This window comes from Rutilus rutilus (assembly GCF_951802725.1).
Source record: "Rutilus rutilus genome assembly, chromosome: 13".
NCBI lineage: Eukaryota > Metazoa > Chordata > Actinopteri > Cypriniformes > Leuciscidae > Rutilus > Rutilus rutilus.
In genome coordinates this window covers 26,864,557-26,881,888 of record NC_140218.1, presented here as the reverse complement: position 1 = coordinate 26,881,888, position 17,332 = coordinate 26,864,557, and the positions used below count along the sequence as shown (strand labels likewise).

The 17,332-nt window shown below is 39.0% G+C and overlaps 1 protein-coding gene across 5 annotated transcripts in view; it reads right to left on the bottom strand.

The window, feature by feature from the left end:
• The window catches only part of tns2a (tensin 2a), a 57,577-nt gene that overhangs the window by 15,583 nt on the left and 24,662 nt on the right, over window positions 1-17,332 (bottom strand). For all 5 annotated transcript variants that reach the window (XM_084427602.1, XM_084427601.1, XM_084427603.1 and 2 more), the window contains exons 4-10: window positions 4,917-4,955; window positions 4,102-4,140; window positions 3,531-3,580; window positions 1,797-1,980; window positions 1,651-1,701; window positions 1,402-1,524; window positions 932-996 (exon numbers count right to left, since the gene is read on the bottom strand). In XM_084427602.1, the coding sequence (XP_084283728.1) occupies window positions 932-996; window positions 1,402-1,524; window positions 1,651-1,701; window positions 1,797-1,980; window positions 3,531-3,580; window positions 4,102-4,140; window positions 4,917-4,955 (551 nt within the window). The remainder of the gene's footprint in view (window positions 1-931; window positions 997-1,401; window positions 1,525-1,650; window positions 1,702-1,796; window positions 1,981-3,530; window positions 3,581-4,101; window positions 4,141-4,916; window positions 4,956-17,332) is intronic.

Below are 17,332 nucleotides of genomic sequence, written 5' to 3'. Positions count from 1 at the left end.
AATGACTCCGAAGCTGTTCGGTTAAGGTAAAAAAGTTACTTAGTTCACCTTTAAGCTGTTTGATCTGGACTAAAGGCCAATTCACTCTGCACCGACAGACGCACTTCGTCTGGTTTTGTTGGATCAGTGTGTTACTTCCACAGACGATATGTGACCCTGGACCACAAAACCAGTCACATGGGTCAATTTTTTGAATAAATAAGCTTTCCATTGATGTATGGTTTGTTAGGATAGGAATATTTGGCCGAGATACAACTATATGAAAATCTGGAATCTGAGGGTGCAAAAAATCGAAACATTGAGAAAATCGCCTTTAAAGTTGTCCATTTATGTTCGCGATTGTGCTGCATTCACTCACAAAGATAAATGTTTTATATATTTATGGTAGGAAATTAACTATATCTTCATGGAAAATTATCTTTACTTAATATCCTAATGATTTTTGGTATAAAAGAAAAATCGATCATTTTGACCCATACAATATTTTGTTGGCTATTACCACAAATATCCCTGTGCGACTTGTGACTGGTTTTGTGATCCAGGGTCACATATATACAGTAGTTAACATTTGAAGTGGATCAAAACCTTTCATCAAAGTTATACATGAATTTTTAATAATACCCGTTCTTGTCTTAGGACAACTTTGATGAACTTTGATTCACTTAAAATGTTGACTACTGAATATACTGTACATATAAATACATTTGGACAATTTTACTTAGTGGTTGCTATCAGGATTGTGAAGAGACTTTCAACCAGCATAAAAAATCTGGAACAAATCCCCTACCCTGTCTTTAATTCAATTCGATTATTTTAATACATAACAAATAAATAAATAGCATTATTTTATTGGAAGTTTGCTCAGGCCCCCTAGAGGGCTCCAGTCCCCTGGTTAAGAACCACTGATCTAATGTAGAACGGATGAACTTACCCTGCTGATATCTTGCTGTAATGCATGTAGGCAGCAATGATAACACCTGTCTTTCCTTTGTTGCCCTGAAAAACAATCAATACTAATCAATACAACTTCTACAGATAGGATTTACACTTACAATCTGTTCCAAATAAAGAAGGCGAACAGAGAATCAGGTTTTGAACTCTCTTGTACAGTCGGGTATAAAAGTATGAGACCACTATCGAAAAGCCAAACAATTTGAATTAATTTTCAAAATTGAACATGAATTTCAAAAATTTACAAAATTTGACATGTATCACTGCTTTCTCATCTCACACAAACTAAAAGCTTGTCAAACTAGACATCCTCTGAGGTCTGGCTTCATGTTATCATCTGTGGCGACTCTCTGCTGGGTGGTCCTTAAGGGTCATGTCAACACCCTTTAGTATTCTCTCAGTGTCTGTGACCCTGACATGAACTGTCCAATGACTACTATGACCTCTGACCTTACAGTGCAGAACGACCACATGATGGGGGTCGGAGTTCAGCCAGTTCTCCATTGCTTTGCACATGGCACAGATCTTATCCAGTGGAGGAGCGTGCATATCTGGCCAGCCGAAGTCATGAACCTGAGGGAGAGAGAGACAGAGGTTTTTTAATCTTGGCTGGTGTAATCGCATAATTGGGTCTTTAAAAGTTCAACCGCAAAGCAACTAGTGATAGAAACACATACAATCATAAAAACTGAGCCTTACCTTCGGGTTTAAACGGGTGATGTCATGCCTTCGCTCAGACAGATTGAATAACTGTTGGATAAAAATGGACCGGAACAATGAAAATGCCTTTAACACAAGCTTCCTTCAGATGCAGACATACAATAAATACACACTGAGTGGCGTACCAGAAACTTGTCCTGGTGTTTGGACTTGAGCATGGCTGCCACCTCCCTGAGGTTGAGGCGGTACCGCTGTTCTTCCAGCAGAGGAGGAAAAAACACAGAGATGATCCTCTCCGTGATGTACGTGAGGTCGAAATCATAATGCCTCTCCATCACTCTGTCCATCACCCGATCCACACTGAAGCTCCTGAGAGAGAGAAGGGAAAACCTGATCACGCCAGCTTAATTAAAGATCCTGTGAAATGACTTGAAAAGCTAATAGACATGAACTAAAAGCCACAAAACTTCAAAACTTGTTGCTGGTCCAAGATGACCTATTAATACCTCTCGGATTGAGCAAGATGGTCTACCAAGTGTAAACCCTGTCTACCAGCTTTCAGCCCAAACAATTAACCATCTAGACTAGTTTGGACAGCTAGAAACAAAAATTACAAGAAGGGATGGCTGGAAAATTTTTAAGAAAAAAGGATGCATGATATGATATGATAGATAAAATATGATATATGATGAGATATGATGAGATATGATATGATATGATATGATGTCTGTCTGTCTGTCTGTCTGTCTGTCTGTCTATCTATCTATCTATCTATCTATCTGTCTGTTTGTCTGTCAATCTATCTATCTATCTGTCTGTCTGTCTGTCTATCTATCTATCTATCTATCTGTCTGTTTGTCTGTCAATCTATCTATCTATCTGTCTGTCTGTCTGTCTGTCTATGTCTATCTATCTATCTATCTGTCTGTCTGTCTGTCTGTCTATCTATCTATCTATCTCTGTCCGTCCGTGCATCATCTATCTGTCTGTCCGTTTGTCTGTCCATCATCTATCTATCTATCTATCTATCTATCTATCTATCTATCTATCTATCTATCTATCTGTCTGTCTGTGCATCATCTAACTGTCTGTCCGTTTGTCTATCTATCTATCTATCTGTCTGTCCGTCCGTGCATCATCTATCTGTCTGTCTGTCTGTCTGTCTATCTATCTATCGATCTATCCATCAGATATATGTCTGTCTGTCCATCCATCCATCCATCATATATCTATCTCCATCCATCCATCCATCCATCATCTATCTATCTCTCCATCCATCCATCCATCCATCCATCCATCATCTATCTGTCCATCCATCCATCATCTATCTGTCCATCCATCCATCCATCCATCCATCCATCCATCATCTATCTGTCCATCCATCATCTATCAGTGTCCATCCATCCATCCATCCATCATCTATCTGTCCATCCATCCATCCATCCATCCATCCATCATCTATCTGTCCATCCATCCATCCATCCATCCATCCATCATCTATCTGTCCATCCATCCATCCATCCATCATCTATCTGTCCATACATCCATCCAAAACCGCTGAAATCATCATCAAGAATGATGCGAAGTCCAGTAAATGTTATTTTATTGGATGACTGGAGTTTGTCCTGAGAGTTGTTTGATTGGACACAGCTGAGCTGTCTAACCACGCACCCTGACACACATTAGCTGTCTGCTCCTCACCACACTGCGGCCAAAAGAGATTTTTGACTTTTCACATCAAATCCGAAGGGAATAAAACCCTGCTGAGATGAGGTAACTTATCTGAGATAAGTAGAGATTAGCAGAGGAAATAAAGTCTCAGAACTTAAGCATTCTCCACCGATCCTGCAGCGATCAATGAACTTCATGGTTTGAGATTTGATGCTTTAAAAGCTTTGATTCTTTACAGCCAAACATACCTCGGGAGAGTGTTTCTCTGTTTACTGTAGGTCAGAGACTTGGTCGAGCCCTGTAAAAAGGACAAAATAAGATTATATCCATGTGTTTGGTAACAATAATTTCAATAAACTGTTTTGTCTAGGTGACTGTGTCAACTCTTGGTACAAAAGATTGTATTTTCTGTTTATTTAAACCATATTTCTTCTAAATATCTTTTCTACTTTTAAGGAGATCCATATGTGCGATATGTAAAATGGCAAATGCCACTAATAACTGAAGCACTGTCTGAGGCCCAACAGCAAAAGAAAATGAAGAAGAGGATAACTTATTCTTGAGACAGTGGAGTCTAATGCAGACAATTAAATATTGACTCAATGGCTTCTGGCGTCACAGCAAACAAAAAAAAATACAAAATATAAAAATACAAAACTATAAAATAAAATATATTGTGGTGACATTTTTGGTTATCATCTTGATTTAGATCTTAAATGGTCAAAGGGGTTGACCAAAAAGGTTGTGAATCCCTGATCTAGAGGAAGAGCCATGTGTCAGTTGTGAGAGATAATGAAAAAATAATGAAAAAGTTCTTACCAGATGCTGAATGTGTCTAGAGGAGGATGTTCCCCTTCGCTGCAGAAGATGAGAACACAGATATATGAACAGAGGAACACCACAAAAATGTACCATATCTTTCATTCATTACTTCCAGAAGCATAATGCAATATTTATGTATTATCTGAACCAGGAGTACAACTGGTGACCCCTCAAAAAAGTACAGGACACCCTTGATTACATCAACATACTTAACTAAATGAAAAGAATCAAACAGAATAGCAACCTAAATATTTACACACTAATGAAAGTTAAAGTTACCCTGAGTTTTAGGACATCAAACACACACATATGGTCTCAGCATTTCTAAACAGTAGTCTTGGCCATCATAGGCATTATGTTAGAAAATGCTGGTCTAGTTAGGCAGCTCAAAAGGTTTTGAGACACCAACAAAGTCATAAGACACTTTAATTCAGCTAATTCATGATTAGCACATTAATACACTACAATTCAAAGTTGGGGTCAGTAAGATGCTTGTTAAAGAAATTCATACTTTTATTCAGCAATTCACAATATTACTGTTTTAGTGTATTTTTGATCAAACAAATTCAGCCTTGGTGAGCATAAGAGACTCTTACTGACATGCTTTTAAAACAAAGGATAACAGAAAAGTCATTTTTGACAAGTGACCAAATGACAGTGTGAATGAAAAAGGAATAAATGAACGAGTAAATGAACAAGGAAGTAAATAATGAGTGAGCCAGCGAGTGGTATAAATGGAAGTAAAAAGAACAAAGATGATAAATGATGAGATAAAAGGAAGGAAACAAAGAAAAATTGAAAGAAAGTCTTACCAGTTCGGAGGGCTGCGCTGGGATGCAGGCTGTGTTGATCTGAAACAGAGAACAGGAACATGACTCAAACCCAAATTCTGCATCGCCTCCACCGTCCAACAGAGATACATTCACTCATAACCCCGTCGTCTTTCCCCTCTCCATCCGTTTGTCCTGAGACGAGGGGAAGGGAGTGGTGAAGAGGGATCGGTTGAGATGGGGAGAAGGAAATGCTTCCCCAAAGCAACAGATAAGCAAACTATCTGCTGATAACACTGAGACTGGAGAAAAAGTGAGATGCAAGGGATTGTGGGTGATGGGCAGTAACCAAACGCATTAGTACGCACATTCCTCTCGGATGATCTTGTACAAAATAACAGGACACAACAACATAAATTGTGGCACAGTATGTACATGACAAGTCTCTTACACACCCAAACAAGACACACACCATGTTTACATGTCTACATGTTTTGCCTTGTGGGGTAAAGGGGGCGGAGGCATCATTAGTGTGGCAGGCGGGAAAACGTGTGTGTGTGTGTGTGTGTGTGTGTGTGTGTGTGTGTGCTGACATTCACGCTTATGTAACACGAAGCGCTCCCCCTCCCCGCACATCCGATTCCCTGCCCAATCCTGCCCTGTTTGTTTGGCCACAGGAAAAGGGCTGAGGCATGGAGAAGTCACTCTGAAGTGCACAGACACTACACTAGGCCTTGACCTACGACTGTGTGTGTGTGTGTGTGTGTGTGGGTGAGTCTAGGGAGTGAGATAGAGAGTTATTAAAAGATTGTATGTTTTTGTTCAACAAGACAATGAAACATAACTTATGAGGCACTGGAGGACGGAGGGACTTGTTCGTTTGGGTGTTTGTGTCTCCGAAAATACATGCTGGAGATGCGTCTGTGTTTCCTTAAAACCAAATGAAATCAAAATGGGAGCTTTGTGGCTTTTAGCATGTCAGTTTGGACTGGAGTCATACATATGCTAGCATAGGCCAAAAATTAGCACATTTAAAATTGACCAAAAATCCTGATGACTCATCCTGGACTCGTGGGCGTGTCCTTAATTTTATCCAATCAAACACTCTCTTGATTAGATGTACAGAGCAAGTGATTAGTAGTGTGATGCTCTCTACTACACTACTACACTTTCATTTTGAATTGAACACCTTGATTACCAACTATTTTTGCCAAAATATGCAGCATACAATAATACACAATCAGTGTACGTGACACTATCCTATACAGTGCAACGAAAGTACTGTAACTTAACCTTCTATTTCCAGTTTGATGAATAGATCAAGATTTTCTGCTTCTTAGATTACAGTATTACTCGATCAGACTGCCAAAATATAATTGTACGCAAAATTTGATTAAAAATTATTTGGATGATAACCAGACATCACTGAACTACACAAGCAACATGATGAGGTCATGTGATAAGTACACTACTGTTCAAAAATGTTCAAACGTTTTTGAAATGTCTCTTTTGCTCAATAAGATTTCTTTGATCAAAAATACAGTAAAAACAGGAACATTGTGACATATTATTATAATTTAGAAGAACTTTAAAAAGCTGAATTTTCAGCATCATTACTCCAGTCTTCAGTGTCCATGATCCTTCAGAAATCATTCTAATATCAATGTTGAAAACAGTTGCGCTGCTTAATATTTTTATGAAAACCATGATACATTCAGTAACACTGTAAACTGTTTTACTGTTCTATTTCCAGTTTGATGAAAGAATCTGATTTATCAGCAGAGATTTTTAACATTTCTTTCTTGACTCATCATTTGATCCGAGATCTCCAGTGTAATTCTGTGCAGTGCACTATTATCCCAATAGCCAGTGTTTGTTCTCATCAGTGTTTTTGTGTGTTGCTAGGTGGGATCCCATTATGATATTAAGTTTCCTCTTTTCTTGGCTAAAAAAGCTGCCGTCACATTTGAAGAAAGTGAGCGATTATGTCTCAAAACGCAGTGCGGACAGAATTCAAGGATAATATTTCACTGCGGTGGAAAAAGACATCTTCCCCACGGTATGCAAAGACAAGAAACGTCTCTGCGTCTCTCCCCACACACAGAGAGCTGCACAACCTGCCTGTAATGCTGTGAGGGAAGAGAAGTGTTAGGTGAAACACAGTGTGACTATTTTTACCAGGTGTAAAAGATATCACTGCGACTGTGTTAAAGACATCAGCAATTACTGACCCTCACACTCTCTTAAAGTCTGTCGCTATGAGCAGATGTTTCTTCTTCAAAGCCCCTATAGCTTTTTCATTTTCCTTTTAATTCCCTGGGAACATTTTCCCGCTTCCTCTGGTAACTTCCCCCTGCTTCCATCCATCTATTCCTTTTTTTCCTCTGTGTGTCAGTCATTCCATAAACATTTCCTCATCCATCCTGTTCATGTTTTCATACACTACTCGTTCACCCTTTCTCTGTAACTGTATTTTGGTCTTCCTTTACAAAAATGTAATTTACCAAATACACTACCTTTTAAAAACTTGAATTTTTTTTAAAGGTGTCCTATTATGTCCTTTTACGAAGTCTTGATTTTGATTTTGGTGTGTACTAGAATATGCTTTTATGCTTGATTGCACACAAACACATTATTTTTCACATATTTTATATTATTACGGCTCCTCTCTCCCCAGTCTGTCTCAAATGTGTCGTTTATTTCCCGTTTCGATGAAGCCCCTCCTTCCGGAATACGAAATGTGCTGTGATTGGTTAGCTGGCCCAGTGTTTTATGATTGGTAGCGCGTGTTCTGGAAATGTCCCGTCCCTTGGCATAACTGTGAGTTTCATTGGCTCAGGTGTAAATATTAAGGATGGCGTCAATTTTAAACCAATTCATGCTCGATTCAGACTTAAGAATGTTAACAACATTGACTCTGCAAGCATGGATTTCACAGGACGTTTCAGAGTGGTATGTTTTTTGTGTCATTTTCTTACACATTTTAGATACGATGTAATCCACCATTTAATCGTGATACTTGTCAGAAAACGATGTTAATGCAAACAGTAATCGATCACAAAACCATGGTTAATTTCCCTAAGGGGCAGCGAACAATCTTACAAAAGCTACAGTAAACACTATATCAACACTATTGTTGGCTAGCAGGCGAGCAGAGGCAAACAGCTCTGACCTTTGTTTACATCGTAGCAACAACATACAACTTATAATTGAATCTGTTAATAGAAAATGCAACTACAAATAATAAGACACTTTGTGATCCACAAAAAACTGATTGTCCTGATAGCTCCATTTCAGGATAAGCTTTTGTGCGTAGCCTGCATTGTACTCTCTTAAGTTTCTGGAAGCTTTGTAAAATGTGCAGCACACAAAACTGCCAATGGGTGGTTGCCAGGGCGTTGCTATGCAGTCACTACTAAGGTGTTCTAAATGTTTTTTTTTTTATCATGTTACTACTGTAAGTGATTACTTACAGACCTCATCAAAAAAGCTCAAGTATAGATATATGTGTGTCTTTGGGATGTTTTCAGCTGTTTCAGTGTCCAACAACAAAACAATTTAAGTCTATCTGCTGAGAGAAGTAATATCACATCTCTCCAAAATGAGATTTTTAGGCATCACTCATGTCCTTAGCACAAATAGTGCTGGACGAGCTACACGCCAAAGGATTAGGGGTTTGTTCTGATCCCCAAGTATGAGATATAACCACTAATAAGTGCAGCAACTATGCTATTTTGGTGGTCACCATGGTAAAAGTTTTGTTGCCGCACAAGCCTGATCGTTCCTTTTGAATCCAAAATACTTCTCTCTTTCCTCTCGCTAATCTTTTTCCTCCTCTCCTCGCCAGCACTCTTTTGTTTCTTCCTGTATGCAACCTTCTTTCTCTCCCTCAATCGCTCGCTCTGACTTTCTTTCTCCTTATCCAATCCACACTTTCCGCTTTTCATTTTTCCCTCATTTAACAAAATGCCAATCCACTCCACCTCCCTCAGACCGGCCGGCCTGCAGCCAGAACAAACCCATAATTCCATCTGCAAGACCAAATCTTACGCACGACTCCTGCAGCAGCCTTTCATCCCTCTATTCCTCTATTTATCCATTATTCTTTCTTCCCCTCCCTCCATATGTCTGTGCAGTAACAGCAGACCCCTGTTCTGTGCCTCTGTGTTCTGCAGAGAGCCCAGAGGAACATGTTCCCACGTGTAATGGGACGTTAAGGGTGAGGGGCGGTCCACAGGCGAGTCCACGTGCCAAGTGCAATACCACAGCAGTAGTAAGGAGGCTTTTTTATACGACAGGGACGTGTTTTGACTGTAAGGTGGCTCCACCGAATCAAAGCTCCAAACGAAACATGGCTGAGCTCATAACTGATTTAATATGCTCGGAATAAGACTCAATGTTTACGGTTAAACGGCAACTTTACACAGCCTACAGCATGTTTAAAGAAGTAATGCACAAAATATATCCGTACCACATCGGTTGATATTAGCGATTCTTTCATTTATCAGTATTGGTCGATATTGGAAATTTTATTGTGCTGCTCATTTATCCTATTTTTTTTATTGAGATTATCTTTGTCATCATCTAACTCTTACTTAAAGTTAATCTTATTAATGTAACATTCAGATTGATTTCGTTTTCGTTTTCATGAGCTGTGTTTGAAATCGTCCTCTGTACCCTCATTTACTATTTTCTATATAGTTGACTTGAAGGAGTGAGTGAACTCAGACACTGAGTGCGCCGGAAGGGCAGCCGCTTTTGCAAAGCTGGTGTTTGCTGTTTAATAATCATTTGAAACGTATCAAACTCGCAGCTCAAGTAGTGGTGAAAAGATTTATCTTGAACTCTGTCATGGAAACTAGCATGTATAAACCTAATTAAACAATTTAATAATCACTTAAAAAGGAGTTTATATGATATTACGCTGTACCCACATTGGACCAGCGGTTTGGAAAACGGATGGATGGATGATTGAGCTGTGGTCGCCATCTTCTGGCGAGACGTGGGAATTCATTCGGCGTGCGACTCTCACAGTGCATTATGGGTATTCTCTAGCCTTTAGGCTTGTTTGAGATGCGCCTTGCCTCGCCTGAAATGTAGTCGAGAGTAGGCGGCTGCAGTGAGAGGAGGAGTGAAAAAAGCGCAGGCAAGCCGGACAGATCTCTCTTCTCGTAGTGGATCTGACACCTGCGAGATCAAAGATGGATATCGCGGGATTCACGCTCGTGCACAGTGTTGCTAATAAACTGGATGTAATTCAATTTATGTTGCTTTTATATGAAAATAAATAAAATGAACAAGACACCCAAAGTACTTGTTATTTAATTCCATTCCAAATACATGTTTATCAATATTTTTTTCTTTAATACAGACATATGTGTTTTTATTTATTTATTTTTTATAAAAATTAAATTGCATAACCCATAGAGATCGCACTGTTAGATAGTTTGGGAATATTCACACATAACGTATACACATAAAACATGATATCAGAGTTTTAAAATCAAACATTTTAAAAGAGAACAATACATCACGGTTGTTTAAACCAATTAACATTAAGCTGTGTCGTCAGCAAGTCGTTTCCCATCATGCTTCTGATCAGCGCAGTCAGTGGAGAGCAACTGCGCTCGACTGCAGAATCCGACAGGTGTGCCTTGCGCTCGCGAGAGATTTTTGACATACGTCAGCATGACATCAGAGCAAGTCGGACCGCACTCGGACACATTTCTAACCGGCATGCATCTCGCGCTGATCACCGGTGATCGATTCTGCGCAGATTTTGCTCATCTCAAACAAGCCTAATGTGTGTACATCAGTTGTACACTCATTATTGCAGTGCATTGTGGGATTGAATGAGTTTTCTTTTTGTTTCCATGGTTTCTAGAATTTTGTCATTTGTTGTCATAGGAACTCATTTGATTGATTTCATTCACCTGGTCCGTGTTTAGTCCTTACTCTGTGTATTTATAGCCTTTAGTTTGAGTCATTCTTGGTCCGTTCTCATTTATTTTTAGTTGGTTGATATTCTCCTGCGTCCCAGTATTCTCCCATGCTCCTAACTGTTTTTTTGTTTTGGATTATTGTTTAATAAAGTGACTGCTGCATATATATCCTGCCTCAACTACTCTTCCTTTCTGCAACTAACTGTGACTGATATAACACTAATAATTGAATAACACTGTTAAATGTAATCTTTAACAGATCTCAAAATAAATATCCATTTTTCATAATATACATTATAATGTTGTAATTCCTAAATAAACTTATATCATTTAAAACGACTGTTTTATTTGTACATTTATTTAGACCAAATATATACATTTTTACTTTATACAGTATCAGCACGTTCTGTTTATGTACTGTATGTACACTACCATTCAACAGTATCAAGGTTTCCACAAAAATATGAAGCAGCACAACTGTTTTCAACATTGATAATAATCAGAAATGTTTCTTGGGCATCAAATCATCATATTAGAATGATTTCTGAAGGATCATGTGACACGGAAGACTGGAGTAATGATGCTGAAAATTCACAGAAATAAATTACATTTTAAAATATATATCAATAGAAAACAGTTATCTTAAATGTTACTGCATTTTTTATTTAAAAAAATGTAGCCTTGGTGAGCAAAAAGTGTGTAGCAGTTTTACCCAATGAGATTAACAGGATTTTATTTTATTTTTATCAGAGGTTGTGAGTGCTTTGCTTAGGCTCAGCATCTAGGAAGTTCCTGGACTGATTTGATACGGTCATCCCAGTAGCAGCTGCTCCATCCGCTCCACACTCGTTTCCTCTTCGTAGAGGTGTGAGGCTTTTTAAAGAGTTCCTCGGAGGCAGAGGAAATGTCCCTTGTTGCTGTGTGTACACGTGTGTGTAGGGGTCTGGAGATGCATGTAGAGATAAAAACGTGGACAGAGAGAGGAGGTGGTAACAAGGAGTCATACTGTAAGCAGTGCAGGTATACAAGAAGGGTGGAGATGAATATGAGAGCAGAGGAAATGGAGAAAGGAGGGGGGAGAGATGGAGGGATGCGTGGGAGGAGAGTGAGGGTGGACAGGTGGGCTCGGGTGTAAACAGTGTAATTATTGTGATTAGTCCGAGCTGAATGCAGAGGTTTCAGGAGAAGCGGATACTAACGTTACACACGTTCTTCACTGATGACTAACAGAAACAGCCTTGAGTGTACATCTCAGGAAACATGTCAAGAACGTGTCATGGTCATATTCAAGAAAAATGTATCAATTATATTTTGCTTAAAGAAAAGCCTGTTTTAGGATCATCAAGGTTTCATTGTGTCCTTTTCATGAAAATAAAGAACCATTCCCATTACTGTAATGCAAACAAATGAGAAATAAACTGTAATGTGAAAATAAGAATGATATATTAGTTTAAATCATATGCTTCATTATGAATATGATTATGAATATTGTACAATCTTCAGTTTATGCTGACTTATTAAAATTGTATATTAATGTAAAAAAAAACTGTTTACAGTAATGACAATCTATTGAGAATCAATGTCTGGACAAAAATAATATATATATAAAAAAAAAAAAAATAATAATAATAATAAAAATAATAACTATCAATTTTATAACAATAATGGTAATCTATATAATAATAATAGTAATTATTATTGAAAATAAAATATCTGGAAAATATGATTATTATTGTTATTATTATTTAGATAATACATATAATTTATAACAATAACAGGGTCATAAAACAATAATATTGTTATTATTGAAAATTTCAAATAAACGTGTAGAAAATAAATGAATTATTATTATTATTAATTTATAACAATAACAGGATTATTATTTTTTTATTGAAAATAAACATGTGGTAAAAAAAGTATTAATATTATTAATTTGTAACAATAATAATAATAATTATTATTATTATTATTATTATTAATTATTGTATTGTAATTATTACAATAATAATAATAATACTTAAATAAACCTAAATAACTTAAATTGCTAAAAAGGTCATAATAATACAAGTATATTTTAACCAAACCAGAAAATGAGCTATTAAGATGTGTGCATATCCCCTGACAGCATTGTCTAATGCATCTCTCCTTATTTCACTGTGATAGAGTGTCTGTTAACATGTTCTCAAGCCTCGAGCAGCTGTGAGCGTGTTAACACACCGTCAGCTTTAAGCAGATCCCACGAGATAGTCTGGGAATACACAGAGGTCTGCTTTCACACACAATATGATTACATCTTTTTATTTGGATTGATTCCCAACATGGAGATCGGCCTATACTCTCCAAACTCCAGCAGACACAATGCATACATAAACCAGTCTGAGCTCATCTTCTAATGAACATCTTCTTCTTTCTCCTTTAGTCTCTCTAATAGGAGTTTCAATATTAGCTCACCCCTTCTATTGTCTTATTTCCAAACTAAACAGGAATCACAAATCTCCAGAGTGAAGCAGCCTATCAAAAAGGTAAGATATGAATAAACCGAAGTAAATACATTCCTTCCAAATATAAACAAAACTAAACAATTAACAGAATACAATCAGCAGATACGAGCAATGGAAAAATCCCACCTCTGCTAGCATGGCTAGTTGTTATGATTGTTTATACAATCCTTCATGGATGCTATAAAAACAAAGACGTGGACATGTACAACGTACAAAAACAAAATTAGGGACTTTTAGAACGGCACAAACACTTTAATGAAGGCCTGAAGCATCAATGCAATATTGTGACAAAAAATAAAAAAGGAAATGGCACAAAAAAAATTGTGTTTAACTCACACTGTGCACAATGTCAGCTTGATGTTGATGTTTGCTTAATGAATCATCAGCTTGATCTTTTCATATAGCATCTGCCAACACATCAGCTGTAGCTTCAGACCAGCCTTTGTTTTGCTATTGGAATCACATTCCAGATCTTTTCTTCGCAATTGGAGGACAGAAAAAGCCCCATGTTTCGAGATGTCTACAGCTTAAATGGCACGACACCACGTCCTAGACTGCATCAGCAGTTGATGCTATCATGGTTTTATACCCTGTTAGTTCTGTTAGTGTAGGCTTTTGGCATACATCTCTCCTCGTTACCCAACATTAGGAGTCGGATGTAATCCAGACCTCTGAGTCAGAGCGCCAACCTCTAAATGATGCAAAACGAAACTAGCACTGCTTTAGACAAAGCTGAGACACACACAGTTAGAATCATATATACACACACTGGCCTGGGGGAAGCTTGGGAAACACATGGCATTGATGAGCTTATAAAGAGGGGTGATGAAATGAGAGATTTACTGGAAGAGCCCACCCATTCACTTCCCTCATTTATATCAGTTCATATCCCACTTCTCCAGTACCATGACCAACACAATAGGAAATAGGATCCTCTTTCCTTGAAAAGTGGCAGGAATGATTCTTCCTGCATCTGACGGGCTACTCTACCATCTATTTCTCTTTTTTTTCCCCTCTCTGGCCCCCGTAAATATTTTTTTCCCCTCCTTCTACAACTCTTTTTCTCCATGGGCAGAATTTTCCACTCTGGCACATACAGTCAAGTCACCTTTACTTATATAACACTTTTTACAATACAGATTGTGTATCAAAGCAGCTTCACAGTGATAACATGAAAATAATACAACAAAGTTTGTTTCTAGAAGAAAATTGCATCATTGTCCACCTTACAGTAAGTAAGGCAGATCAATAATACTGTTAAATATGAAATGTCCCCAACTAAGCAAGCCAAAAGCCAAGGCAACAGTGGCATGGAACCAAAACTCCCTTACCGTTCACAGGATGCGAGGAGTTTTGATCTGATGTGCTAAAACAGCACACTCAAAAGTGAGGGATTTGGAACGCTCAACATATACAGCAACTTCACTTGCCAAGCAATTGTCTCGCATTCCCAAAAATGTGCATGCATCCTTCACAAAAGTAATCCATCCGGCTCCAGGGGGATAAACGAAGGCCTTCTGAGGGAAATCCGAGTGGTTTTGTCGTAAAAATCTACATATTTAAAACTTTATAAACGAAAATAACTGGCTTCCGGCAACGGTCGACGCGCGTTCACGGGAGATGAATGCTGACGTATGACGTAGTCCCTACACGGATTTCCCTCAGAATGCCTTCGTTTATCCCCCTGGAGCCGGATGGATTACTTTTGTGAAGGATGCATGCACATTTTTGGGACTTGAAGGAGTGGACCCCATAACTTGACATTATAACCACTGAAAGATCTAAGACATTTTCTAAAATAACTGAAAATGTGTTCGTCTGAAAAATGATTGACATATGCATCTCGAACGGCTTGAGGGTGAGGAAATCATGGGTTTAATATTATTTCTGGCCGAACTATCCCTTTAACATAATTATTTGTAATCTTTTATTTATAGCGTTTTAATAATTTATTTTTCGCATCTTAATCCGCCTTTTTGGATTATTTGGATAAGTTTGTTGAAATGCATTATGGGATTGCCTTCTTGGATGGATACATGTGAAGGTGAAGAATTAAAATTTGGCTAAAGCAATATATAAAGACGCCTACCATAAAATGCTGCCCCTTGACCCCTTGTGTGCTTAATTGTATTGAATATGCAAATCTTTAAAGTATTTTTTTTTTTTGACAAACTGTACTTCCAGGGTACTGGAGAGGAGAATCCGGCCGATAGTAGAACCTCGGATTCAGGAGGAACAGTGTGGTTTTCGTCCCGGTCGTGGAACACTGGACCAGCTCTATACCCTCTACAGGGTGCTGGAGGGCTCATGGGAGTTTGCTCAACCAATCCACATGTGCTTTGTGGATTTGGAGAAGGCATTCGACTGTGTCCCTCGCGGCGGCCTGTGGAGCGTGCTCCGGGAGTATGGGGTCTGGGGCCCTTTGCTAAGGGCTATCCGGTCCCTGTACGACCGGAGCAGGAGCTTGGTTCGTATTGCCAGCAGTAAGTCAGACTTGTTCCCGGTGCGTGTTGTACTCCGGCAGGGCTGCCCTTTGTCGCCGGTTCTGTTCATAATTTTTATGGACAGAATTTCTAGGCGCAGCCAGGGGCCGGAGGGGGTCGGGTTTGGGGACCACACGATTTCATCTCTACTCTTTGCGGATGATGTTGTCGTGTTGGCCTCATCAGACCAGGACCTCCAGCATGCACTGGGACGGTTTGCAGCCGAGTGTGAAGCGGCTGGGATGAAAATCAGCACCTCAAGTCCTTCAGGTTGGTGGAGAGCTCCTGCCAATTCAAGTATCTTGGGGTCTTGTTCACGAGTGAGGGAAGGATGGAACGGGAGATTGACAGGCGGATCGGTGCAGCTTCTGCAGTAATGCGGTCCCTGTACCGGTCTGTCGTGGTGAAGAAGGAGCTGAGCCGCAAGGCGAAGCTCTCGATTTACCAGTCAATCTACGTTCCTACTCTCACCTATGGTCATGAGCTGTGGGTCATGACCGAAAGGACAAGATCCCGGATACAAGCGGCCGAAATGAGCTTTCTCCGCAGGGTGGCTGGGCGATCCCTTAGAGATAGGGTGAGAAGCTCGGTCACTCGGGAGGAGCTCAGAGTAGAGCCGCTGCTCCTCCACATCGAGAGGGGTCAGTTGAGGTGGCTCGGGCATCTTTTCCGGATGCCTCCTGGACGCCTTCCCGGGAAGGTGTTCCGGGCATGTCCCACCGGGAGGAGACCCCGGGGAAGACCTAGGACACGCTGGAGAGACTATGTCTCCCGGCTGGCCTGGGAACGCCTCGGTGTCCCCCCGGAAGAGCTGGAGGAAGTGTCTAGGGAGAGGGAAGTCTGGGCATCCCTGCTTAGACTGCTGCCCCCGCGACCCGGCCCCGGATAAGCGGTAGAAGATGGATGGATGGAAACTGTACTTGCAGATAATATGTTAATTAAATAAAAATCCATTTAAGATTACTTTAAAGTACATTTGAAATCATTGCTGTAATAACTTGCTTTAATGCTTTAAAGAAGTGCACTTATTTTGATGTGTTTTAACTGTTAGTGTGTTATTTAATAATACATTTAAAGTTTAATATATTTTAAATGTACTAAATTGGAACTGTGTCATTAAAAATATATTTAAATACATGACACACAAGTTTCAAAAGATATTACATTAAATGTACATTTTAGATTACCATAAATGCTTGTCAGTACATTAGGACACTTTAACTGCAGTTCAAAGACAATAGAAGTAATTATGAAATTACATATAAAGATGTTAAGTCCTACTTAAAGGGACAGTTCACACAAAAATGTAAATTCTGCCACCATTTACACACTCTCAAGTTGTTTCAACCCTGTATGAGTTTCTTTCTTCTGCTGAACACAAAAGAAGATATTTTGAAGAATGTTTATAACAAAACAGTTGATGGGCCCCATTGACTTCCATAGGTTTTTTTTGTTTTTTTTCTACTATGGAAGTCAATGGGGCCCATCAACTGTTTGGTAAGTAAATGATGAACTCGGGTGAGTAAATGAAG